Raw genomic sequence first — 26,161 nt, forward strand, 5'->3', positions numbered from 1 at the left:
AGAAATTTCCATGGTTTCTTCCTAAGAAAGTGTTATCTAATATAACCTAGGTCCTAAAATACTACACTATACAGTATTCAATGGTTTGCGCAGCATGATCACCGAGCACACAAGGCAAGCAAATGGCCAACTTGCTATGTACTGTACGTATAGTAACAAACTTATTTAAGTGGAAAATTTTATGAAGTCAACTCGAGGGACGGCCCATTTCTACGCCACGGCAAGATTTTCGTCGGCTTGAAAAGGCACTCGCAATTTTATGTGAAGCTACCTTCCCGTTTATAGAAAGTTGGATATTGTCAGAATAAAGCTAGTCCATATTGGGACATCATGTGAATATATATACCCAATACTCCTCATAGAGGGGTTGGGCAGAACATCCTTCTGAATACATTCAATTCTCACCTCCATACCAATATCCCATATGTATAATCGGACAGATATCCAAAATCTCGTACTTCACTGGAGCTCTTGATTTGGCTGGACTTGGAATAGTCTCTTTTGCGATGGTAATATGGCATCCACCGGCATTCATGTTTCAGAATAGACTCGGTGATTCCATGCGACGGTAAATAGTCTGGTCAGTATAAATATTTCTGTGTACATAATAGGTAACAGCATACCCTAGCAGCTATCCCTCCTTTGAGATCGCTACTGCAGATAAGGCAATAGACACTTTAATGACCCACGCTCGTTCTCTACCTGTAGGTCTACAGCGTCAAAATCCCAGTGTTGGTCGCATTTGTTTCGATATATTGTATCTTTCGATGCACTGCAGCACAAGAGTGTTGGAAATCTCGACAGGTAGTATTTCTAATCGGTAAACTCAAGCGGCGTATAATATACTATAACAATATGCTCGGCTTAGACCAAAAGGTACTCATGCTTCTTCAAATTGTTGGTCCTTTAAAGCCCGAAATGAGTAGATATGAGGCTTTGACTTTTAGTAGAAGTGTTAAAAGTATTGCGTATTATAATGTCTAAATAGGAGGGCTTAATTCTCAAGTTGGATGCATGGATTTAGGCCTAATTTATCTTTATTTGGCCAGCAGTCTTTGTTTGCTAGAGTAAACAGAACGGTACAGTAACAGTACTAGTAATAATAATAATAATAATAATAATGAAAAACTATAAGCTATTAAGTTACAATTTCGTCAACAAGGTACATAACAATACTTGAGTTGAGTGAACATAAGGAGGCCACTGCTAAAAAAGCGCGCGTTGTGAATATAGCAAAATTCAGGTTAACTTGCACGGCAGACTCAGGGGTTGCCGTCATGCTGGTGCTCTTCAACGCTCCTATCAAGCTGTTCGAAGGGGCTTAAACTATTTTCACCGTTATGCATGATACTTTGAGACCAAGGTGACCGAGACAAGTACATGCTTGTAGGACTAACACCCGGTACCAGTTCTCTAAGATGCGAATTCTCCCCAGGAGCGTAGGTCGGCGGGTTGGGCTCAGTTTGACTCCAGATCCAATTGTAATCCATGAATGGTTGAGGTTCTGTCATGGAAAATAACTCTTCCGGGGCACCCAGCCACCCAGCCTCGTCGCTGTGGCGCCAAGAGGAGAATGGCCGACATAAGGATAGCTCGTGAGCTCTGGGAGTTAGCTCGCGCTGCCCGGGCAAGTTACCGTCTTGATTCTGATAATCCGATCCCTCAAATGTGATTGGAGTCAGCCCAGCAGCATGATCAGATGCAAGGAGAAAGGGTGCCGGTGTATTAACCTGGCTCGGGAACTCTCTTGGAAGATCCGGCATCCAGTCACTGACTGGAATTGTTTCCACAGGGTTCGGTGCAGTAGTAATAGACACCAGAGTACTTGCTGCTAGCATGTCTTGTTCCAAGGTGGGCCCCCAATTAGCATCTTCAACTGGGGGGAATACTTCGGTCCCGTCCGCCGGATAGGGCAAGTCTAATGCTTCACTGATATTCGCCTGTGAGCCGGAGGGCCTTCTGTTAACTAGATTTCCCCATTCACGCTCAGAAGGAACATCTTCATAGAAATGGTTGGATGCGCTGCATTCGACGTCACACTCCCTAGTCAGACAATTGCGGAGGTAAGTTCCGCTGGGGTCTAAAGTGATGTTATTGTCCTTCTCAGGGAGCTGCTCCACGATGTCCAAGAAGTGATCCTTGTGGCTCTTTAGGAACACTGCATGGGATTTTGGGGTCGAGCCATCACTGGGTAGAGTGCTTCCTTGGTCTTGTTTACTCTCTGCCTGATGAGTGACCTGAGACTGTGAATGGAGCTTCGTCTGGCTCTTTGAAGCCGGACCACGCGCAACGCAGACATCTCCCCTTATCTGGCACGCATTGCAGGGGCGCTCACCAGAGCACTGTTTGTTCCCATGAGTTAGCAAATTATAACAGACCAAATGTCCGCCCGCTTCAGCCTAACCGGTCATCCGTTCTCTCACCTTAACTCTTCGTCGATGACATCCTGCGCAAGCTGTACGTTTTTGGCGTCGTTTCCTACACTCCTTGAGTGGCTGCCCAATCCAAAATTAATTCGTGCTTAAGTGGATAAGAAAGCCACGCCGCATACATACCTTTAGAATGTTTCCTGAATTAGATATACTCGCAGGGCCACTCACTGCCGATGAAGAAGCGTCCAAAGTGTCTTTGAATTTGGCACCTCCTGCTTGCTGCGAGGACATCAGTTGCTCTGGAAGAGTGCCACCGCTCTGATTGAGAGATCTTTGGTTCTTTTCATCCCGATAGCACTCCAACGGTGGGGGTAGCGGCTTTTGTTGATCCATTTGCAGCGGACCGTCAAATCTAGACACTTAAAATAGGCCAGAACAAGAAACTAAAAGTATTCAAAAGCAGAAGAGTAAAGATGAGTGTGTTGATTGTATGCTCTCACACCCTGGAAGACTGGACACCTTTATATGCTGATATTCAGCCAGGATGCTGTTCTACCGAAATGCCTACTATGACTTGGTCTCTTAGGAATGGGAAGCACGATGCATTCCATCACACCCAGGCCCTTGCATTTTGCAAATGTGCTTTGTGCCAAAATTTTGCTCCAGTTCTGGACCAATGTCCTCACAAGAATCTCACAAGATTTCCCTCTTACAGTAAGAAAGGATTTCCAGTAGAATTTCCAAATTACTTAATTCATATGATAGTCTAGCCATAAGCTTATTGTCACGAACGTCACCATATGGTATAACTCTTAAAATAATCGCCCTTCTGGCGCAATAATTCTCCCATGTATACTTCGCAGCTCGTTCCACTGGCGATGGATCGTAGGGATTAATTGAGACAGAATACAGTAACTAAGATCTGAATTGCTAATTAAGCTTCCCGGCATTATCTGGTACCTAGTTTGAGAGAAAAATATCCATGTGAAGCTTGACTTCGCCGCCTTTCCATAATTTTCTCTCAGTGTAAAAAATGACGAAGTTCCTACTCCCGCCCTTTCCACCGAATTTCACTATTCGATTTCTCCATCCGCAGCTGTTGAAGAGATTCTCCTCAGAAGCAATTTCTTCCTTCCTGGAGCAACCCTTCACACAATGTCACCAGCTTTATCTTGGATTTGGCTGATCGCACGCAAGCCAGCCCCGCCTATAAAAGTGACCCAGAGAATAAAGAATCAATTTGCAGTGGCGGCAACCGGACGCTTCACGGCAGATGCAACACCAGTAAAACCATCCCGCCTCCTTAAAGCAGGCTTAGTCACACAAGAAGGACACTAAACAAACACGAAAAACCTGGGATAAAGTAGGAGTTACTATACGGTACCTCGGTCCAGCCGCCAAGCATGAGCACGTTTCACTTCGGATTGGGAAGACTTATTTCGAGGGCCGGTGGAGTTTTTATTGTCTCTGCAGCAGTTAAAATAGGTATTTGATTTATATAGTACCCAACATTTATGGAGAGTGTGATAACTAGATAGACAAATATATTACTGAAGCAAGTAATCACAGAAAATTGTTTATAAACAAGATAATATCACTTTTCCTCTCAAAACCGATGGAGAAAGCAGGTGTGGGACACAGTGTTCTACATATTTATCCCCAGACATTCACCTGGCGAAAGTGCTAGTAAAATGATTTTTGAACAATTAAACGCCGAGATCATCAAACAAAGAGCTGTTAAAATTCATCTTGCAATAAATATATCCCGCGGCCTTTTCGCCGCACAGGGTGACATCCAGATTGCATGAATTTGATACTTCACTGGCGGCCTCGATAGACGGTTGTGTTTAACAGGGTTCAATGGCAAACTCTTGGGTTGACATTACTTTTGGAGCTGAAAATACTCAGAGTACCCTAATTCATCCAGCCAAGTTGGGCTTTCACTGGGGGACTCACCAGTGAATTGACCACATTGAGCTCTCTCCCAGTGCTCTATGGGGCCTGTAATCACCACATTCCTACGCAAATGATCTGGCACTGTAGCAAATTCGACCTGTCGAAGCTGACCTTCAGACCAGATTGCGTACCAAAAGTTTGGGTGATCCCGAGAATACACTTGGCACACCCCTGTAAGACGTGCGAGTGGTAGTTGATAAGTTATGGCTGGGCTGCCCACCTCATATAGCACAGCCTTCCCGCTGCCCTGTTCTCTAGAAGGGGGTTGAATATCTCTTGGATCCTCGAGGGTTTTTTCGCCTAGAAGTCCCAGGCGCGGAGTGGGGCGCGGGGCCGGTAGGCTAGGCGGCAGTGGGGCTGTTGGCAGCGCGCCAGGATTCGTCCGCAATGTGGGCGTGGGAGGGTGAGAGTGGATATAGGGATTTGATTCCGCCAACGCTGTAAAGTCGTACTGCAACAGTGAAGCCTGTGGCCGGTCTTGGCTTGGTGAATTATTCGATGAATCATAGAAAGAGGGGGTACTATTCCGCGGCGAACAAGTACCACGGCTGTAGATACTGCTTGATGTCTTGGGCGAGGAAAGAGGAAGAATCTCCAAAGTATTTTCCCCTGCATGTCTGCTGCTAGCTCGGGAAGGTGGAGGATTCCTCACGAGGGATAATAAGTCTTTAGGTTGGATGTGGTCCTGTGAGTTTGAGATCGGGGAAGCATCCGTGTTCAGTTGATTTTGTTCCCGTATGTCTAGACTACTGTATACCATATCAGGTTCATCGTGTAGCGATGTAGGATTCGTCTGCAATGTGGGCGTAGGAGGGCGAGAGCGGACACGGGGATTTGATTCTAGCCCTGTCAAGTCATTCTGCAACATTGAAGCCTGTAACTGGCTCCGGCTTGGTGAATAATTAAATGAATTGTTAGAGGGACCATAGAAAGAGGGCGTATAACTAGTCCTCCGCGAGCAGATACTACAGCTGTAGCTAGTGCATGATAGCTGGGGCGACAAAGGAGGATGGGCCGCCAAGGTGTTATTCTTTACTCTTCTCTTACTGGACCCAGACGGTGGATGGCGTGCGCATGACAAGGAGCGTGTGGGATGGAAGTGGCCCTGTACTTCTGAGAGCGAGGAAATTTCCACATTCGATGTGCTGGCTTCCCTGGCGCTCGGTGTTTCGTGAAACTCTGCAGAGTCCTCAGGCAGCGATGGAAGGTGACCAAGAAATGCCTGAAACACATTTCGGGCAACCGCAAAAGGTGTCAGAGTTTGACCTTCACCACCTCGAAGCGGTTTATCGATATTGTGCAAGGTCATGAACGGCCGGCTCTGCATGAAGGACGACTCGCAAGGCATCCCACTACAGGCACCCAGCTTCCACCTACCGAATCCCCGTTGGGTGAGCCTAGGTTTATTGCTGGATGCGAGAGGGGGCAGTATCGAGAGAGATGGTAGAGCCCGGAGAATGTCCTGGATTTGGGGGGTGTCGAAGCCAAGAGACAGGGCCAGCTGCGCCAGAGCGCTCCTACGTTGATTCGTAATCTCTGGGGAAATATGAAATTTTCGTTCACAGCCACGTCCGTCCAGCAGTGGCTTACCCTCACCCAGGTCAGGAAAATGCTGCATTGTAAAGAGCCAGAGGGTTCGGTATGCCTGGAGAAAGGTGGAATGGGCGCGGATGGCAGGGCACTGTGGATGATAGTGACTCCAAAGACATGCTCGGATGGTATCTTCTGCAGCATCCCGGATGAGCTTTCTTATAGCCTGCGCACATGGCATGAGATATTTGGTGTCCTCCATGACCGTGAATAATGATGGGATTATGGTGGGAATCGAGAGAGCCCGGTAAGCGATAGCAATGCGCTTTTCTGGGTCTTCTACATGGGAGAAGAGCACACCGGCCTCGATCTGGTTAGAGATATAACAATAGTCCGCTGCGCAACAAACAGGTGAACGCCCTTGCAGCAGCTCGACGGATTTTGGATCCAGGTCCTGAGTACCACCGGGGCCCATGATATACGACCACACGCTGAGGATGTGTGTAAGGTAGTGTGTTATTTCCTGGTACATATCACAGTCAGCTGGTCAGTCAAACTAGAGATGATGTGGACATAATCTTCCGACCTACCTCCGGACATTTCATGACGAACCAGTTGCTAAATACCCCTGCCCTGAATTTGGAACGTAGCCCTGGATACTCTAAAAGCTGAAGCAGTACCTTCTTCACAGACTCGTACTGAAATTTATTTTCTAGCCGCTTGATGAGACGTCTCTTAGATGTGCTGAAGAGTTTCTGATATTTCCCCTGTTGACTGGCAGGCACGACTTGAAGTTGATGAAGAATCTCCCCATCAGAAAGAGGGGAGCTCTCCTGCTCTTGGTTTTGCATTTTGGAACAGTGATAGTTAATGGAAGTGATACGGTGAACACCGGAGCGATTGACCCTTTTATATCCTCCGGGCAATATCCTATCTGGTGATAGGATGGGTAAATATGACCTCGGCTCCCTATCAAAGGGTGTGCTTGACACGACTAAAACCAAGCTATGGGCGCCATGCACTTACGTCCATGCTCCTACGTCCATGCTCGTACTTCATGCTCCTACGTCCATGCTCCTACGTCCATGCTCTTACATCCATGCTCGTACTTCCATGCACTTACGTCCAAGCTCTTACGTCCATGCTCCTACTTCCATGCTCCTACTTCCATGCTCTTACGTCCATGCTCGTACGTCCATGCTCCTACTTCCATGCTCCTACTTCCATGCTCTTACGTCCATGCTCGTACTTCCATGCTCCTACTTCCATGCTCCTACTTCCATGCTCCTACTTCCATGCTCCTACGTCCATGCTCCTACGTCCATGCTCTTACGTCCATGCTCTTACGTCCATGCTCCTACTTCCATGCTCTTACGTCCATACTCTTACTTCCATGCTCCTACGTCCATGCTCTTACGTCCATGCTCGTACTTCCATGCTCTTCTTCCATGCTCGCAAATTCATGTTCCTAGGTGTCTTAAATATATGAGCTTAGACTCTAAATACTTTAGCTTGAATACCTCAGCTACCAAAAAGCTGCTCTTGCGGGGAGAGAGATGTGGATCCAAGAATCCAGTCTTGAGCCTATTGTCATGGCTGGATTAGTTTAAGCCAAGTTACCCAAGCCAAGACATTTGTACCCACTGGCCTGTGCCACTTGTCACAGGTCTTCAATTGTCTTATGTTTCCTGTCTTGAGACAAATGCTGTCATGACTGTCCTATTACAGGGGAAGGCTTGAGACTACAATGGACCTAAGAGTGTTGGCATATCTGAATAACTATCATGAGACTGTCAACAGAAGCTGCCCCTCCTTACAAGACCGCCATACAATTACCTCTCGCGTCGTTCAATAGTGGGCGGTTGGATCTGTCGTCTTTCATCCATTTTATCCCTTGTCTTTCGTGAAATCAATAGCAATGCATTGCATCCGTCACATGTAGCTGCTCGAAAACTTGCCGGCGCGCTGATGGTTCGCATTTTCATGTCGTACACATACATCCCCTGTTGCTGATATATCCGCACCGCATGCTCCAGCGACGATGGTTTTGACGGTTCGATTTCGAAGACTTTGGCCTCCTTCCACTGATTCTGCGCATAGAGGAAAAAGGTTATTGGGATCTTTCCTCGACGAGTTCGTGTGTCGATCTCCTTCTCCAGCTTATCCGGGGTGCCTTGACCCTCATTTGCATTCACAGAAGTGTTGCGAGCTAATTCTCTAAAACCCCATTGAGTTACCGGCCGGGATCGAGCCTCTCCGGAAGCTGTTGCATGGCCTGCCCCCTCCTCGTGGGAGATATCAAAGCGAACTTGGCGCGTCCTTGCTGTCCCTTCATTGATGGGTGTAGTTTCGGCAGATTGAGAACTTTCCAAGGTCTCATCAAGCTCGATATCAATGGCCTCAGCTCGCAAGGTTGCGTGGTTACTATCCCGTGCCGTCGGCTTTGCCGTCGATGTCTTTTGGATCTTGCCGGGTTTGGCTTGCTGACGTTGTCTCTGCTTTACAGCCCCTGTTGAAGGGATGTTGCCAGCGATGATGTTCTCTTCGGGAAGCATTTGGATTATCGCAGGCTCACCGACGCCGCATGGTGGGATTGGTGCTTCTGTCTCAGGTCCTTCATGGCCTATTACTTCTAGTGCTTGTGGATGGGTGTGGCCTTCCGATGGGCTACCTGGCCCTGTTCGTGTCGTATCCATATGTCCCTCTGTTAATGGCATTGCCGGCGGGATAGAATCAGAGTTGATGTCCGTTTGATTTTGAGGTTCACGCCATGTCGCCATCAGACTCGATGCATCAAATTCAGTGATCGGCCGAATAGCTCTAACTGGCTCTGCCTCAGCGCGCGGCTGGGAGCGGCTATCCTGGTTCTGGCTCTGTAATTGAGCTAGAGCACCTGCTCGCTCACGAACCACTCGGTCTGTATCCCACTGTGATGGCTCCCACCCGCCAATGGCTCTCTGTTCCGCATCAGCCTGGAGTGTGTTATCCGGCTGTTTGTCATGGTCTTCCTCGGTAACTTCTCCGTCGTTCGGTATTTCACTCTCGTCCTCCACCGGCCTCCCGTCGACTTGCGAAGTTCCCTTAATGGTATCTGCCAGGGCCCTCGCGGCCTCTTGTCGTAGCCAATCCAGCTCAGCTGCCTGTGCAGCCATCCGGGATTCTGCCTCTTCCGCACGTCGGGCGAGTTCTAGCATCGCCACATCCTGTCTAGCCTGTTCGGCCGCTCTCTCGCTTGCCTCCTTCCTAGCCTGTTCCAATTGAGCCGCATGTGCGGTAGCTGTATTTTCTGCCTCCCTAGCTTGACAAGCCAAATCTTCTGCCTGCCGCTGCAGACAGGAATTTTCCACGGCCTGCAGGTCGGCCATTTGCCGTTGGTCCTCAGAACGGGCATGTGCTTGTTGCTGACCATCTCCTAATGTGTAGTCCATCATGCCATCGTCTGCTATAAAGATGGGTGAAATGGGTCCACTACCGGGCACTTCAGGAGGAGGTAGCGGCGAAATTTGCTGCTCTTGTCCGAAGTCTGTTCGAGGCCCGAAGAAGGCCAGGTAAACACAGCGCCTCACAAACCGCGAAGTCACCCGGTCGGGGACCTCTGGTGCGTGCATCTGGTCCAAGAAGAGAAACTGGCGGTCCTGTAGGAGAGCCTTCACCGAAGGATGCCCACAACGAGCCTTTGGCCTCACAGATGGGCTTGCCAGAACGGGAGAGGCGGTTTCGATGGTCCTCGGCGTGGCCGTAGCGAAGCAATCGACTATCTGATCCACTGATGAATTGAAGCTCGACTCATCGTACACGTACTGATCTGGCTTGCGCGCTCGACGTAATGCCTCTGCGGCGATTAGCCGATCCGAAGACTGGTTAACGAGTTGTGTGATTCTGTCGGATTTAAACCCCAACCGGCTTGCCAGGCGGGCCATTTCAGCCACCACACACGCGTCTGCAGTGGCACTCCCCGGCTTGGCCAACCGATTCTTGCGTTTGGGCTCACGAGGCATTTGTGGATAATGACGCCCTGCGTATAACCACAATTGCCGATAGAAGATATCGAAATGCCTCGCTGCCGGCTCAACTCTATTTAAAAAGGTCGATTCGGAATTTTGGACCATGCACATATCTTCCCCACTGTTGGGACGTATCCGCGAGCCCTCCATAGTAAGACGAACTGTAGAGCTGCTCACGGGAAACAGCCGGTGCAGACAGTGGGCCCAGCTTTCGAAACACTTGAAGTCTTCAAAAAAGGAGTATAGAGAGGGGATCAGACCGTTAAATGACCGCAGTTTCCCCCAGATCTCGGTACGCTCGTTTTCATCGAATTCCGAAAAAACCTGGCCGCTAAGGACCAGACCATGCACGTAGGGTGTTTCGATGCGCGGCGCTAGCAGTTGAAGTTTCTGGACAGTTTCCTGGTCTATTCTGACGGCTGACGCGGGATCATGGTCAACCAAAGAATACCAAAAGTCCGCCAGGAAGTTCAAATAATGGGCGATTTCCTGAGATTGTGAGTCCCCCGAAACAACGGTAGTGGGTGGGGGCAAACCTCGTCACATCGAACCGCTATCACCCGATGGAGCATGCTGATACGCATGGCATTCCAATGTCCTGGAATTCCCAGGATACGGTCGAAAGCATGTCGCAGGCGGGTGTTCTTGCTAAGTGCTTCAAAACGGGTCCGGCTGTTGGGACAGAGTCGCGCTTTCCATCGTAGCTCTCCGTGAAGATTGCCGTCGCCTGCATACTGTCGAATTTTGCGGTAAATCTCTCCGTCGCTTGGCGGTTTCTCGTTAGAATATTCCTCGATAAGGCTTGTTTTTAGGTCATCACCGATATCTACCATCCGTCAGAGTGAGATAACTTCGGATATGTCCAGGCGGGGATCATACTGTCTAAATACAGGTCCACTGCCCACCAATAGTGGCCAGGTGGCAATACTTCGCGGCCCGCCGCAATCCGATGTCGACCATGCAGCGCAAGGAGCTGGCCGGGGGGGAACTGGAGGTGAGGTATCTCTGATTCAACTCTTGTTAACAACATACTTGTAGCCACATTTGCTTTCTCTTGAGCCGCTTGCAAATGATGCCGCGATACGATGGCTGGCACCCGATGCTCTATGGTTAAATTCCGACACTCGTCTTCTCGAAAGACGTCGCACAAGCGGTCGACATTCTTTTGGTCCATCTGTCGGCCTGTCTGAGGGGGAAAATAAATATCATCTAGATTGACTTTTGCCGTGCCCTGGAATTTGAGACGTCGCTCTGATGCTAGCTGTGTCTCTCTGTCGGTATACTGAAGAGGGTCCATCGTGGCCATGGAGGGGACTAGAATCTCTGGGCGGGTGTTAGGGCATTTTTATACCTTAACTGTGGATGGCTCAAGTGCTATTCTAGTTCAGGCGATGGTCGTTTCAGCAGCCTTTATATGGTTGGTAAAACTATATATTGAGCCTATTCTGCACATGCGTCCTTCCATCACTTTTTTCCTTCCCACCACTGCATCCCACCAGCTGCCTACAGGTTGTTCACTAATTTTATTTTATTCTACTATTCTATTTATTTTCCACTCAATGGAAGAGCATGATAATAGGCCGGAATTACCCCTAGATGAGTCCCAAGGGGAACTCTTTGATGGTCCGAAAGAAATGCAGGGGGAACTCCAACCCACCCAGCCAAAGAAAAGCACCCCAGCTCTCGAGCCGGAAATCTACAAGAAGCGCCTGAGAGGTCCTCTGAGAGTTCTGTCCCTTCCTCAGATAGCCAAATCGGCGGCAAGTATTCAGACCATCTTTGTTGTTCGTCACGAGTCACCTTGGGACACTTTCAGGAAATCGTATGATTGCGAATTGGGTAGGACATTTGAGGTAGCCAGCCATAAAGTCCGTCCCTCGCGGCTAGTCGCAATCAGGACAATTCGAGAGAGGGACATCGATACAACGCTTCGTCTCTTTGAGACGATTGAACATCCTAACATTCTCTCGTCCCGGGACTGCTTCGTGCATGAAGCGTCGATATTCGCGGTCTATGATTATCAGGATATTGTGATCTCAATGGACAACCTGATTGCCTGCGAAGCCTACCTAAACGAAGTCGAGCTTGCTGCCGTCCTTGCCCAGGTAAGTCATGCACTTCATACTTGGTTATGGAGCCTAATAGTAGCCGGAAGGTTCTCGATGGCCTGTTATATCTCACCAGTCAGCGGATCGAGCACCCGCAGCTCACGTCATCTAACATCCTGGTGTCTGGAAGAGGCGTCGTTAAGATAGGTAGGCTATTCTCTCCATTTCAACAAAGCCTTCCTAAACTATCTTGGCAGGAGCGCTTGAAGACTGTGTTAAAATACTAGAAGATAAAGCCCCACAATATTGCAGGGCCTTGGAGGTTGTCACGATGGAGCTCATGCAGAAGTATGAGAAAGAGGACAAAATGGCCGGCGAGGATAATTTTCAGCGATGGCCTTACGATTGCCGCGCTACCCAATTCCTCTTGTCAGTGGCCTCAGGGAGTTTGATTAGTAGTCTACGAAACGTGAGTCCGATCCATTTTCCCGTCATTTTATTCTGACATCAGACAGCATTCTCTGTTCGCTGAAACCAAATGGGAGAAAGGCCATCTCATGGGATTAGTGTCTTTTGCTAGGCGGTCATCCTTCACATTCTGTTCTTACATGTCGTGAAGTGGAAGTTCAAATATTCATGTTAGATATTTTTCAATGGAATTTAGCTCACCGAGTGGCTGGGATCCGCTCCAAGAGCCAAATTCGTTGGAAATTTCCAAGAGTGTAGACGGCGCGATGTTGGCAAGATAGCCGTGATAATCGCTTGTTATATACAGTACGGGTCTAGCCCTAATATAGCAGTAGTGCGGTCTTGATGAATGATAAATACAGTATTAAAACAGGAGCTCCACAACACTTTATCACCGGTGATACCCTAAACCCATAGAGGTTAGATAGCCAGCTAACCTTAGCCGTGATAGTCAGCCATGATACTCAGCCATGATACTCAGCTCTAATAACCAGCTAACCTTAGGCAAGATACTAATGTTCTTGATTTGGCAGGACCTGGAATAGTCTCTTCTACAATGGTAAGTTAGTAAACATAAAGCATCCGCCACGATTCCATAGTTTCCAATTTCCAGAATAGACTCAATGACCACATGCTACTACATAGTTTGGTTAATAAGAATATTTCCGTGTCCATACAATAATCAATACTAACCTACGTATCAGCTACTGCTCCTTTGAGATCAGCATAAGATAGGCAGGTTGGTGATCCAGACAGCTAAGATACCCAAAGATCTACAGTGCCAAAATTCCAGTCCTGGCCGTATTTGCTTCGATATATTTTATCTTTCAACTAGACAATGGTTGGAAGCTTTTTGTTCAAATAAAATGCCCTTTGGTTGGACTTTAAGTTTCGAATAACCGGGTGTGAGGTCTCGACCTTTTTGGAGGGTAATTAAAATGCTTTAGAAAATTGTTAACTTGATTGCTTGACACCTAATTCGTATACGTTTGTCATGACTGAACAAATGATCTAATTATTGTAACTATCTGACTAAATGTCTCCTATATAATAGTCTTCTTCAGTACAAATAACTAATATAAGGATTGAATGGCGTGACCACTAGTGCTGTAATTTGCAATAACTAAATGTGGGTTAGCAGTAAATCTTAGGTTGACTGTGACGACCTGGCCTTGGACACCGCGCTCAGGATAACGCGGTGACGTGATGTTTATATGGTTTGCACGTAAGCCGTATTCGGCGTATTGGGATAAGGAAGGGCTGAGGGCACAGGGCTAGGGCTGGGAAGCTTCCCACCATATCCTCGCTCGCCATGACAACGCCCTCCTATCTTCTTCCTTTCCTCCCCATCTTTAGTATTCTTTATATAGGACTCAATATGATCTTATCTATTTGATTTGCCTGCCGTCACATTGACAAAAATTTAAATACTGTATGAGAGTTAAGCTGCTTTATATTTGAGATTGCCTCCCGCTTGCAACCGGCGCCGTATGAGACTTATGATTACATGATCAAATCATAAAATAAATTGCTCAGGCTAAGGGTCGAATCTGCACCACCAAACAAGCTAGACTCATAACCTCCTGTTGAACCAAAAAGGGGAGTCCATGTGAGAGCCTTACCTATTATCCAAGTGCCTCAGGCAACAAATCAAGCTATCACGCGTGATACGCTATTCCTATCTTGGGATAATGCGTCAGTCACATCAAACTTTGTTGGAGGCTTGGAGCTCCTGTTTTAATATTGTATTGATCTTTCATCCTGACCGCACTACTGCTGCATTAGGGCTAGACCTGTACTGTATATAACAAGGAACGATTTAACTGTGGCACACCTTTACTTAAACAGCCATCCCCCCCCGCCAACCATTTGGCTATCTCCTGACATGCGATATGCAGCAGAGATTTGCATGTTGCATGAGCTTTTCGTACCTAAATGCCGTACCTTAGAATAACCCATAAAATATAGAAATATACATGAACCTTTTTCAGATTTTAAAAATCGAAAGGTGGCGCAGCCTCCAGGAGGAAGCCAGCGGGACACGCTTGCAAGGCGTAGGCGTATTGGTGTAACATATGCCAAAGAGACTTGTCGGTCTCTGCGAGATGCCTGTAGTTTCTTTGGCGAGGACTAGAGTGCTGAGGTGGCGTCGAATCCCTGCAAAGGAGTATATTGGTCGTCGAATATCTTCCTCTGTAAGAAAAATCGCCATATGCCAGTATTTGTAGTGACGAGAAACCGTTTTCCCCAAATGCCCATTGTGCAAACTCGTCAAAATCATATGTTAACCCCACACTGAACGGAAGCCCTTCCTCGCTTTGATCATTGGCCAGTTTACTGTCTAGTCGGTGGATCCAATAACTCTCATTTTGACTAAGAACAGACCCAGACTCCCTGATATGGAAAATATTCAGGCTTGTGTTGGATGTAAGGGGAGAAGTAATTTGCTTCTGATGGTTTGCAGCAATGGTTGTTTAGTTGGAATTATAGTTAAGAAAGTGGGCAGGAAAAGCGTACCAAAATATTAGGACAACCTGATAGTCCTATGAATTCCAAGTCGAGATTTATAAGAGGGTTGCATGACGGCTCTTTTAGCAGGGAATCATCATGGGGCCATAGCGAAAGATCATCGACGTCATCATCATCATCATACCTTGGTGATGGACAAAGCTTCTTACAGTGGCTTTGTGACGTACCATAGCGCGCCAAATCTGTACCGTACCGGATTGCCAATTGGTGCAGATGGAGAGGTGCTGAAGACCCTCGACTGCAGACAAGAATGCGGTAATCGGAGCTGCGTCGAAATCCCCATCATCGTATTTAAAGTCTGACTGTATTACAAGAGATTCCAGATGGATTGATTGTGTTGTGCTAGCGATCTGGCGCAAAAACATTTCCCAGCCGGGACAAAAACGTAGCTTCAGCGAGCGGAGTGACTTGAAATTAAATGCGAAGGCCATTTCTCTCTCAGCACCGGTGAATGATAGGCCTGACAAGGAGAGATGTTTAATGGTTGGAAAAACGAGCTTCTCATCTCCTTGAGAGAGCCGCAGGATGTCCCCCGCAAAGTAGTTGGGTTCTCTACCATATAGCAAACCAGTTGCGTCACACACATGCTGCCAGGTCAAGAAGTCCAACTCGATTATCTTAAGCTGAGATGATGTCCTCTCAAAACACTCTCGAAGGGCCTGGAAATCTGTGTAATTCCGGAGACCCGTCCAGGAAAGCGCTGTAAGTTTTGTAAATCCTCTTAAATCATACGAAGCAATCCCACATCTACCGTCAGTTAGGAGCGTAAGAGCTTCGAGGTTCCTTTGCTTTGATGGCAAATAGCCCCTCTCACCCAGGATTTGCATAGGGACGCAGGTCCCTAATTGCCAGCTATTCCAGTGTTGGGTCATCCGGTTTGTAGTTCAAAGAATTTAGAGCTTACTTAAAACTTCTTAATGCACCTTCTTTGCACTTCGTTAAAACTAACAAGCACCTGTTTTCCATTCGCGAGTAACACCTTCCCGTCTTAATATCGTCATTTTCATTCGCACATTGTAGGTTATCCATCGATTCGGCCTCGTTTGTATCGTCGTCCCTAGGTAAAGTATCGCCTTGGGGTTCAGAAATTCCATTTTCATCCTCCTCATGGGCATAAGTTATAATATCATCATTATGAAGACATCGCTCAGTATTCATAAATTGAAAAAATGGGGATACTATCTGCACATTCCTCACACAATGGAGAAGGTTACCCTTATCACTGTTGCTTGCGCGCAGCAACCCGCTGATCTCGAGTAAGTCGAGACAGTTTTCCTTCGCTGGAATGGTAATAGATTGGAAGAGGATCGGGGCCGTAAGCTCATGGAGAAATTTCGAAACCCTGCAAAAGGCGGCAAGGTCGCTTCGGTCGAACTTCACAAAGAATGAGTATACGGTATCTAGGTCCATGATAAAGAAAATATACCCTTGAAATAACGTCCAACAGCAACTCTGGTGGAAGGCGTAGGAGCATTTTTAGCCTGCTTTGGGAAGTAATTTTATCCAACAATTCTGCCAGGACTAAATGTCTTTGACCAAATTTATTTTTGCTTTGGGGTATTCGCTTTACGAACGGAAGCGAAACATAAGCAATAGTGTACAGGAAGACTTCAGTACAGTCGATTTGAATATGCATATCACTACAGTAGACGACCATTGGGCTCTATCTATTTCGCAGATTTTGTTGGTCAACATACTGAGTTGGTTTTCACACCTTTTGGCTCTTCTTTACACAGTACATCGTTACCCACTAACCCCACTTCGCGCCCTATATGGGTTAACAATAAAGTAATTATTGTAATTAGCGCGTTCCCAAGTAGCCGGGTAAAGTTAGCGGCTAATACGATTGATGAATGGGATGGTGTGTTCCTGAGCTTCACGCCACTAGGAATCTCATTATCTACACCACCATAAGGGGATTTAATTGCTGGGTTGCCGTGAGCCTACGAAACATTTAATTGGTCATGTCAACAACCTACACATATTAAAGCGTAACCCCACTATGCTAGGCCATCTTACCCAATCATTCTAACCTATCATAAACTTAAACCAATACATTCCGGGTGATTGGTCAGGGCTGGCAGTCTTAATATCTAAAAGATAGTCTTTCTCTTTGCAAAACACCCCACATGCTATCACGCGCGATACACTAATCCATTTCAGCCAGCTTATTTAGGTTTTCAACTTGAGTCATCCCCTGAAAAGCCACTTAAAGATTGCAATTATATTACAATCTTCTCTTACACATTATGTTGCACGCTTGTACGGGTTGGAACTGCATAAGTGGTTCTCAGCGGTCACCCTACTGCGTTCGTCCATACTTCGAGCGTTTGACCTCGTCCACCTTCAATCTTCAACTTAATACTGATCAATGAAATAATGATGTTCTTCCTCTGAGTTTACGTGTTTTACACATTATCAATTATTTCAATTCCTGTTACAGTAGATAATCTTGTCCATAATTAATAATAGATTCTGCCAAAATAGCTCTAATGTAGAGTGTAGAACGGAGTTGGTGTTTCGTACACTCGAAGTAATTGGTAGCAGAGGATATTAGTAGCACTATATACATAGACAACAGAAAGAGGTAAATGTACAGTACCTGGACAAACACGATACTGTATCTGGCCAGGAGAACCCAAGGAAAAAAAGGCAGCTAAAATATTATTGTAAAGAGGCATGTTCTGCATCTCAGCATACATAGTTGGCAGCGCTTGGTTTCCATTATTACATTTAAAGGCACAAGGCATGACAATTTTCTTGGATGAGAAGATAACTCTTTTTCCCCACCCCAGTTCCATAGGTAAGTTATGGCAGAGCCTCCAATGTGTCTAAAGTCATTTTAAAAAACAAGCGTATTTATATATCGTGAAATAGCAAAGCATGTCATATCGATCCACACCGTTTCAATAGTCTTCGCACTGCGCCTTCAGGCCGTTCTTGCTCATAGTATTCTCCCCCCCAAAGCAATATCCGGTGGTACTGTACATAGAGAAAACAATGTATACACTGTGCAGCAGTGACAGTCTTTCTCGAAATCGGCATAGCCAACAAGTATGTAAAATCCATATAAATTTTATTTAGTGTAAATCATTTAAGGGCCGTCGCGTGCGGCACCGCGCATCACCTTTATTTGCGAGGATAAGGATTTCTATTTTCTCCGTTGCATGTGAGAGGGACAAAGTCACACCTTGGACAAAGTCACGTTTTGTTGCTACTGTGACTCTGTCTTGCCGAACAATAGATTCTGGCTCTAGGTCTTTGATCATGTTGTCATTGAAGAAGCAGTACTGCGATTGGAGGCGCTTGTCCTTGTAGGAGAATATCTGGTTAATGCGCCTTCTTTTGATCTCGAGCCACTCGCATCCTCGCAATGGCTCGGACACATCCACTGTCAAGTTGGTCCCGATTTTAATCTCGATATAGTCCTCATTTCTTTGGCGAAGAGTATAGCCCTTTTTAAGCAATTAAGTAAGAGTTGTCGGATTGGCTGTGCAGTAACCCCATACTCCCTAGAACCTGAGTGGAGTACTATATGATTTTGAGCAATTCCACTATGTTCTCCAACATCCCTAAGGCGAGCGCCAATTAGGACAGGATTGCCTCCCAGATCGGATAACTTGTGAAGCCAGTCCTCTTTCTCAAATACCAAAGACCATAGTCCTTGAACCTCTTTCTCACTTGCCCAAGGGAAGACATGAAACGCTGCTTGAGCATTTACCGCAGAAAGGGGTGGAAGATAGCGGATTATGCGATCAATAAGCTCGCGTGGAAATTCAGAAGCGACATAGTCCTGGGAAAGGATCTCCAGCATGGAATAGAAAAATAGTGACTTCATTTGCTGATAGAAAATACTACAGTAAATAGTTATTTGACGTAAGATATATTAATACTCACACACAAAAAGCCTAAAAAATAAACTAATTACAGTATCTTAACAAATAAGTATATCAGCGATTTAGCTTTTCACCGAAAATTCCGGCATAGGGTTTCCTGCGCCATTTGAAGGTTTAGTGCCACAGCGTCGCTCAGCACAAAGGAAGCCAGCAGTGGATCATACTGGTGCCAGGGTGTCATCCGGTGTCGTGTTCCTGGAGACGTGTTCATCAGTGCCCTCTAGCATGTAGACACATCGTGGAAGGAATTCGTCTTTGGCAACCGGCCAATATGGATTAGCACCAGTGAAGGCACAGTGTGCCATAAGTGCGGACGCTACTGCGTTCCGGTCCAATTCTCTGTCAGCCGCTTGGATGATGTGACGGTGTTGTCGGTTCGGCTGAGGATGGGTCGCAGTATTCTGTGGGCGGGTTTCCTAACTCAATGCGTTGGTTTATGGATAGTCAAGGGCTATCCCCAATGTTTGGTTTTTCTGGGCCATGGTCTGCCTCCCGAGACGATTGTGTGGCGTGCGGGAAACGGCTCGTTTCGCGATGCGACCTCCGCGGCGACCTCGTACTCTTCGCAACGGGCGTCTGTGGTAAATCAATAATATTCTACAAAAATACAACAACAGAGAGGTCAGCCTCATCTACGGACACCTATTTAGTAGATAATGCAGTTATTATTTTTCTTTTCTTTTTAGTTTTGCAGGTCTTCGCCCAGCTATGTGGGTTAGATAAAGCCGGTTTAAAAGCCGAATCCCTGATTAAATGGTCAGGGTACTCCCTATCAGCACACCTTGCGTAGTCATATAAATAACCCTAACGCTTATATCAAAAATACAAAAAATATAGAATTAGTTTATGCTCTTGGCAGAGTAAAAAGGCTGACTATATTGTGCATAATTCCTGAGCCCGGTTTCAATCCATTCCATACTTAATAAAATATCCGCGGGAGAGTTTTCCTCTAAGCTTATACAAATAAACTTTTACATGGCTTGTTTTATTTGCATTGTGTTTTTACAGTACACATGGCACACTGGCTGCATATAATAGTGGAATCCTAAGGGGGCATATACCGCATTGTGGAGAGCCCCATCTGCTAACCCCAGGTAAAGCATGCTCTACACTCACCGGCGATAAAGGGGGGCAAATTTTAATTATAAATAAGCTTCGGAGGGATGGATATCTGAATCGCAGATTTGCCACAGAATTCATTGAGCCAGTGTCAGAAGTCTAAATTAGGGTTGGGAGCGGCCCCTCGCCAGCCTTATTATTTCCAGGCACTTTAGCGGTGCGACTGTCCATCTACTTGTCCCATGATCCTCCTCTGTGGGTCTGTCGGAGGGATGCCATATGATTCCATGGTATCATCTTCCACTGTTGGCTTGAACAAAGGGGGCAGCAAGACTCTAGAGTCCTACGATCAACGCAAGCCCCGTTGCTTGGGGATTAAGTCTATCGATGGATAGATGGCGTCCTAAAGTGGGCGAATCGTTCACTATAAGATCGTCGCCGGGTGCGACATCCTTCCCACAGCCCAAAGGCCAGCGCAAGCAGCGCATCGGAAGCAAGATGGCTTTGGCGTAGTAAACCGGACTGGTACTGTAAAAAGGGTGGCTCCTTCCCGCAGGCTCATTTGCCAAAAGAACAGGTGCAAATTAGTTACTGCTTCTGGTCTTTTAAATCTGCTGCTGGACGTCCCTACTGCTGTCCCACGGGCATGGAAGCAACCTTTGAGAAAAGGAAGTATTGGGAAATTGCGGTAGGTATTTTATTTTGGTGGTTCAATGCACAGGTTACTGTGACAGTTTTATACAGAAGCCCTTGGTAGATGAACTATGCAGCCAATGGGCCAGTGATCGTGAGAGGACAACATGCGCAGTAGAGGTATTGGTAAGTCCGTGTGCAGATATCAGTGGTTATTCCCCGGGGCCATCTGAAGGCGCCCTGCCCCGATGTATGGCCCTTGACACAAGCTGGCAGCTGAAAACTAATTGTGACCGGCAGCTGGCATATCTGCGCAATATGTATCAAGAACTTCTTCCCAACATGGCTCTTTTTCCAGAGGCTGCCAATCCACTGCACTATGTCGAGGCCATTGAGAACCATCTCAGCGGGTCCATCACTGCTGATCTCAATGGAACGTCTGCCACACTACGTGTGGGTATCAAACGGAAAAGGGAGCTGCACAAAAATTCATTACTGTCTGCTAAACTGTATCTAGTCTAATTATGGAATTGGCTTACTGGTCAGAGGAGTAAAAGCAAATCCCGGGCATTAGGCCAAAGTATCTTTAACTTTCAGAAAGAAACTTCTCTAACGCTCCCCACGTATATCACGCGTGATACGCTATTCCTATTGAGGATCGCAAAGTGCGCTCCGCAAACACTACTATGTAGTCTCAATATAAAATTGGTCGTATTCTATTCAACCAAGCGTATTCATAATAAGACTAAATCTACATACTATAGGTCTGGTCTCTTCAACATACGCATAGTTTGCCTACTTATATATGTGAGGGAGCTCACTTAAGCAACTGAATAATCGCCAAACAGATCATGTTGAATTATCAACGCGGAAACGCGTAAACCTTCCAGATACTGTAGAAGTAATTTATATTGACACATAGTACCAGGAGTACCGAGAGGATTATAGCGCATTTCCACACAGTTTTTGGTAAAGATGTCGATCTGGATTCTCACGCGGTCCATGGAGAGAAATTGCTTGTCAAGCACTTCGACCTTTTTTCTACTAGCACCGATCCATTATCTCGGTCTTGAATTTGCAGGAATACGCTTTAGTCTACCATAGGATATTCAGGATTCCACGGCTAGCAAGAGGTGTTGGGGAGCAAGGGACGTTATTCCCTATATAGACATTGCCCGCTCCTTTGCACTCCTGGTGGCTACCAAAGACCTCGGTCGAATAAAAGATTTGCAGAAAGCAGACAGCCTGGTTTTTCACTCTAAATATCTTTATTGGAACCCTCAATCAACAGTTTTAATTCCTGTCCACCATGCTCTGACCAGCATGTTTTCAGCGTGATCCTGGTTGACCGTCGCCTTTGCTTGTTTCCCAGAAACTGAATTTGGTATTAGAAAATAGAAAAATGCAAATAAACTCCGTTCATTACATGCTAGCGCTATTCGTATTTTAAATACTAAAATATTACATATCTTGTTCCCACAAATCCTGAAAGCTACTGAAAAGGAAGGGTATATAAAACCTAGAACAACCAACAAATAAGGGAATAATTCGACACCGTCCTATCAGATCGAAAGTCACGTATAGAGGCTACATTATTAGTTCAATCAATCACAGGGCGTGCTAATTTACAATAGGTACAGTTTATCGCGCGTGATACACTAACCCATTCCTGTTCTAGAGAGCCCTAAATTTAAAACCCAAAAACGAATTCGACATTTGTTTTATTTTCGCAATGAGTATGTATGTATTTCTCCCCTATATCTTTGGAGCCACATTGTTTCCCCAGTCCGTACGCGAAGCATGGGACGATCTGGCTGCCCGTTGGTCGATCTCAGTTTTGCCCATTCGCCATCCAAGTTCTTCTGCCTCTTCCCAGCTTATACCCATCATGGATGCCACTGGGGACCACATCTGAAGCCGAAATCTTCCAGATGGCGGTTAGAGAACTCAGTTAACATTCAACTTAAAATATCTCATACTTACTGATGGTACCAATAGGCGAGTTCATCGTAGAACTTGTCACTGTCCCGCGGGCAGTGCTGTCTCCATAGAAGCGGGACTAGACGCGCAACAGCATTTCGTCGAGGCGTCTCAGGTTCGAACAGCCGTATCGCCCGTCGTGGCGTGTTGTCAAGAAGCGGACTTGGCAGAAGCATTGGGGGAGAGAAACGCGGTGAAACGTTCGCAACACCTCGTAGAGGTGCCCTGGGAGGACTAACAGGCTCTGCAGCACCGCATATTGTCCTCACTCTTTTGGGCAAAGGTGTCACAGGACTGTCATTCTCCAGGGATGTCCTTCGCTTTGGAAGTTTGGTGTAAAGTGCATCTTGATGGCATGGCAAGTCAATTGTACTCATAGACGTGGCAGAATCTGTGTCATCCTCCGCAAACTGGGTAGACTCAGGAGTGTTAGGGCAGGATAGAGGGAGGGTCTCGTCCATGATTGAAAATGGATTCTGCCAAGGTAACTTTGATGTAGTGTAAAAATCAGGTTTTGCTCGCACACAAACTGCTAGAAGATGCTAGGAGAGGGATTGGGAGCACTCTACTATATATACTAGCAAGTGGATTGTCAGCGATGTAGGTTCCTACCGGAGAAGTTTCATAGCTTAGGTTGTCTGAACTATTGAAGATTAATACCTCACGAACGCCCAAATATGGAGAGGCTATTTCAGACTAGATAATGTCCTGTCAGATATACGGCTAATCCCGAAGAGGAAATAGAGTACGATTGGTGAAAAGGTCTTATTTGAATGAATTGAGCTGGTTGGGCTCTTCTTGATTATTCTTCTTGGTTATTCTTGATTGATTATTTTGTTGTGTGCTCCACGGGGGTTTTACCCCGATCCAGTCACATGATTCTGGTCCACCAACGGCCATATTATTTGACACACCCCTCAGATTCGAACCTTTCCTTCCAATTTCAGCAACCTTGAAGCTATTCCGGGTCGAATCTGACATTCAGTCATATCCGTTCAGTGTTTCCATCAATCCTTTTGACTCCAGAGATGTCCCGAAGTCCTAGCTGATCCACAAACGGCTCGAATTTCTGCCGTGGCAGTGCTTTTAGTGAGTCCATCTGCCAGCATCTTGTCTGTTGGTGTGTAGCTGACTTGGATTCTTCCTTCCAGAGCTTCCTGCCTGAGCCAATGATTATGGATATCCACGTGTCGAAGCCTTGTCTGAAGTCGGTTTATATCTTTATGCACAAGCCGGATTGTTTGGAGATTGTCACAGAAGATTTGAATCCGTTGGTCCTTCTTTCTCTTATCCAGTTGAACTCCAAGCTCTTTAAGCAGTCTGCTGATGAATATTCCTTCTCCAGCTGCGTGGGACAACGCTAGAAGCTCTGCCTCAGTGGTAGAAGTAGTCACCGTTGCCTGCTTGTTGGCCCTCCATCCTACTACTCCTCCAAACAACTGCATTATATATCCTTGCGAACTCTTTCGATCCTCCTTGTTATCCGCAAACGAAGCATCGCTGTACAGGATGAAGTCATCTCCACCCCCAGTTGCAGCGCTAGGTCTTTCGTTCGTTTAAGGTATAAAAGGACGCGGTCAGCCGCAGCATGGTGTTCGTCGCTTGGATTGGTAAGAAAGCGGGATAATTTGGACACTGCAAAGGCTATGTCTGGTCGTGTGGTGACTGCTGTGTACATTAAGGAACCGTTCTTCTTCTGATATCTCTGAATACTTTGGCGTGTGGCTTGTCCGGTGTAGATAATAAGCTCATCTCTGGTTATTGGGACAGTATCTGAGGTTCTTGAATCCGCTAGGTTAGCAATCTTCTCTATATAAGAGGATTGACTTAGCCATATAATTCTTTTCTCCCGATCCCGGATTATCTCTATACCAAGAAACCACTGCAGTTTATCTCCGCCAGTCATCTTGTACTGGTTTTGGAGCTGATTAACAATTTGGTCCAGTATCTCTTGATTCTTGCAGCCCTTATGGTATGCAAAGATTATGTCGTCAACATAGAAGAATACTAGAATACCATTTTTAATCATGCAACATGGTTCATGAGGAATAGGATTAAATCCTAGGTCTTGAAGGGATTTCTTGAAGTGCTTTTGCCATAGCAATGGTGATTGCCTCAGTCCAAACAGGGCCCTTTTAAGCTTCAGGATTATACCTGGCTTTTGGTATCCTGGTGGCATCTGCATAAAGACATCCTCATCGATATCTGCATAGACAAAGGCATTGGTAATGTCATATTGCACCAATTCCAAGTCAAATCTTGCAGCTGTAGCCATTAGGATTCGGAATGATTGTATAGCCAGTGTTGAAGCATAAAGATCTTCTGTTTTCCTTTCTTGTTGGTCGCCGCGTACAACCAGACGGGCCTTGCACTTTTGCAGTCTTCCTTTCTGGTCAAACTTGTACGCGTACACCCATTTGCAATCCAGGATTTGCCTGCCTTTGCATTTAGGATTATGCCGGCTTATTTCTTGCCATGTACACATATCCTCATGTCCCTTAAGATGATCTTTTTCAGCCTGCTTGAACTGTTCGCCAAGTGGATGATTAATAAGATCTCTGTGGTGGACTGGCTTAGGTGGCAAATCTCTGTGGTGCAAATCCTTTTCAGGTTGTCGAAGTAATCGTTCTGATTGTGCCTTGGTTGTTTCTCTCCGGGTCGTTTCGGTTGAATTAATGGTGCAGCCAAAAACGATGCTTTCCATGCAGCTAAGTGCGATGATTCTTGATTAGATCTAGCTGGGGAACCAATAGCTAATAGCGAAGCTGGTTGTAGATATTCTGGCGTCTCCGGTGGTGTTGGATAGACTAGGTCTTCAGCATCTTTCTGACCTATTTCTTCCGCCAAATCCATAGCTGATTGTGCCATATCCACCAGAAAGTCTAAAGAATCAAAATATCCAACTACTTGCTCTTCTTGTTGGCTTGGTGGCGACATAGACTCTTCGGGAACCTCAATATTCTTGATCATCTGGTTGAAATCTTGGATGGATATCTGCCGGAATTGATCCTGCATGATTGCTAGTTCGGACAGATCCCCAGAGAACTGCTCGTCTTCATTGAATATCACATCTCTTGTACGGATGACTCGGTTTAGGCGTGGAATCCAGATTCGGTAGATATTAGTGGAATCATATCCAACTAGATATCCAATATGCGCTCTTGGATTGAATCTCTGTTTCCGGTTTGACTTCTTCAGTGCTTCTGTGGTCATGGCGAAGGCTTTGCATCCATATACTTTTAGATGCGCTTGCTGAGGCTTTCTGTCATGGATTACCATGCCGTCTTGGTGCGCAACGTAGGTATGGAATCGATCGAAAGGCGTTTTCCAATTGGTTTGGTACTGAGGTGTTCGATTGGAAAGATAGACTGATGCACGTACAATCTCCGGCCATAGAAATGCAGGTAATCTAGCATGTTCCCGCATTGCTCGAGCCTTATCCTTTATTACACCCCTGAGCGCTCTGCACCACCGTTTTGAGCACTTGTATAAGGTGCGGAGGGCTCAATCTTTATAAAATAAGGATCTGACTGCAGAAAGGCTGCAATGCGAGGCTTTTGGCCCACAGTTTCATTGTCACATTCAATAACCTGAACCTTTATATCCATTCGCCCAAGTGTTCCAAGTAAATGCCTCAAAGCGTGGATAATTGAGTCAGCCGTTCGGTCCTCTAGGTAGTAATCCCA

General features: G+C 46.3%; 7 protein-coding genes across 7 annotated transcripts; 2 read left to right on the plus strand and 5 right to left on the minus strand.

Annotated features, from left to right (window-relative positions):
- Positions 1-1,262: 1,262 nt before the first annotated feature.
- ATNIH1004_001701 (Zn(II)2Cys6 transcription factor domain-containing protein) lies at positions 1,263-2,765 on the minus strand (the record flags this gene model as incomplete). The annotated part of the gene is made up of 3 exons (XM_033566400.1): positions 1,263-2,342; positions 2,424-2,495; positions 2,556-2,765. 3 exons carry the CDS (start codon positions 2,763-2,765, stop codon positions 1,263-1,265), a joined length of 1,362 nt encoding a protein of 453 aa, XP_033432157.1.
- Positions 2,766-4,254: 1,489 nt separating this feature from the next.
- ATNIH1004_001702 (uncharacterized protein) lies at positions 4,255-6,709 on the minus strand (the record flags this gene model as incomplete). The annotated part of the gene is made up of 4 exons (XM_033566401.1): positions 4,255-5,168; positions 5,376-5,864; positions 5,919-6,381; positions 6,449-6,709. 4 exons carry the CDS (start codon positions 6,707-6,709, stop codon positions 4,255-4,257), a joined length of 2,127 nt encoding a protein of 708 aa, XP_033432158.1.
- Positions 6,710-7,690: 981 nt separating this feature from the next.
- Positions 7,691-11,159, minus strand: ATNIH1004_001703 (uncharacterized protein; the record flags this gene model as incomplete). The annotated part of the gene is made up of 3 exons (XM_033566402.1): positions 7,691-10,351; positions 10,399-10,688; positions 10,742-11,159. The coding sequence occupies 3 exons, from the start codon at positions 11,157-11,159 to the stop codon at positions 7,691-7,693; spliced, it is 3,369 nt and encodes a 1,122-aa protein (XP_033432159.1).
- A 262-nt stretch (positions 11,160-11,421) lies between these two features.
- On the plus strand, positions 11,422-12,442 carry ATNIH1004_001704 (uncharacterized protein; the record flags this gene model as incomplete). The annotated part of the gene is made up of 4 exons (XM_033566403.1): positions 11,422-11,967; positions 12,018-12,117; positions 12,168-12,356; positions 12,426-12,442. The coding sequence occupies 4 exons, from the start codon at positions 11,422-11,424 to the stop codon at positions 12,440-12,442; spliced, it is 852 nt and encodes a 283-aa protein (XP_033432160.1).
- Positions 12,443-14,372: 1,930 nt separating this feature from the next.
- On the minus strand, positions 14,373-16,381 carry ATNIH1004_001705 (uncharacterized protein; the record flags this gene model as incomplete). Its single annotated transcript, XM_033566404.1, has 4 exons — positions 14,373-14,828; positions 15,075-15,654; positions 15,863-16,281; positions 16,334-16,381. The coding sequence occupies 4 exons, from the start codon at positions 16,379-16,381 to the stop codon at positions 14,373-14,375; spliced, it is 1,503 nt and encodes a 500-aa protein (XP_033432161.1).
- Positions 16,382-20,508: 4,127 nt separating this feature from the next.
- On the plus strand, positions 20,509-21,017 carry ATNIH1004_001706 (uncharacterized protein; the record flags this gene model as incomplete). Its single annotated transcript, XM_033566405.1, has 3 exons — positions 20,509-20,550; positions 20,607-20,681; positions 20,796-21,017. The coding sequence occupies 3 exons, from the start codon at positions 20,509-20,511 to the stop codon at positions 21,015-21,017; spliced, it is 339 nt and encodes a 112-aa protein (XP_033432162.1).
- Positions 21,018-22,250: 1,233 nt separating this feature from the next.
- On the minus strand, positions 22,251-22,936 carry ATNIH1004_001707 (uncharacterized protein; the record flags this gene model as incomplete). The annotated part of the gene is made up of 2 exons (XM_033566406.1): positions 22,251-22,419; positions 22,479-22,936. The coding sequence occupies 2 exons, from the start codon at positions 22,934-22,936 to the stop codon at positions 22,251-22,253; spliced, it is 627 nt and encodes a 208-aa protein (XP_033432163.1).
- Positions 22,937-26,161: the final 3,225 nt, after the last annotated feature.

This window comes from Aspergillus tanneri (genome assembly GCF_003426965.1).
Source record: "Aspergillus tanneri strain NIH1004 chromosome Unknown AapTan_2_pilon_pilon_pilon, whole genome shotgun sequence".
NCBI lineage: Eukaryota > Fungi > Ascomycota > Eurotiomycetes > Eurotiales > Aspergillaceae > Aspergillus > Aspergillus tanneri.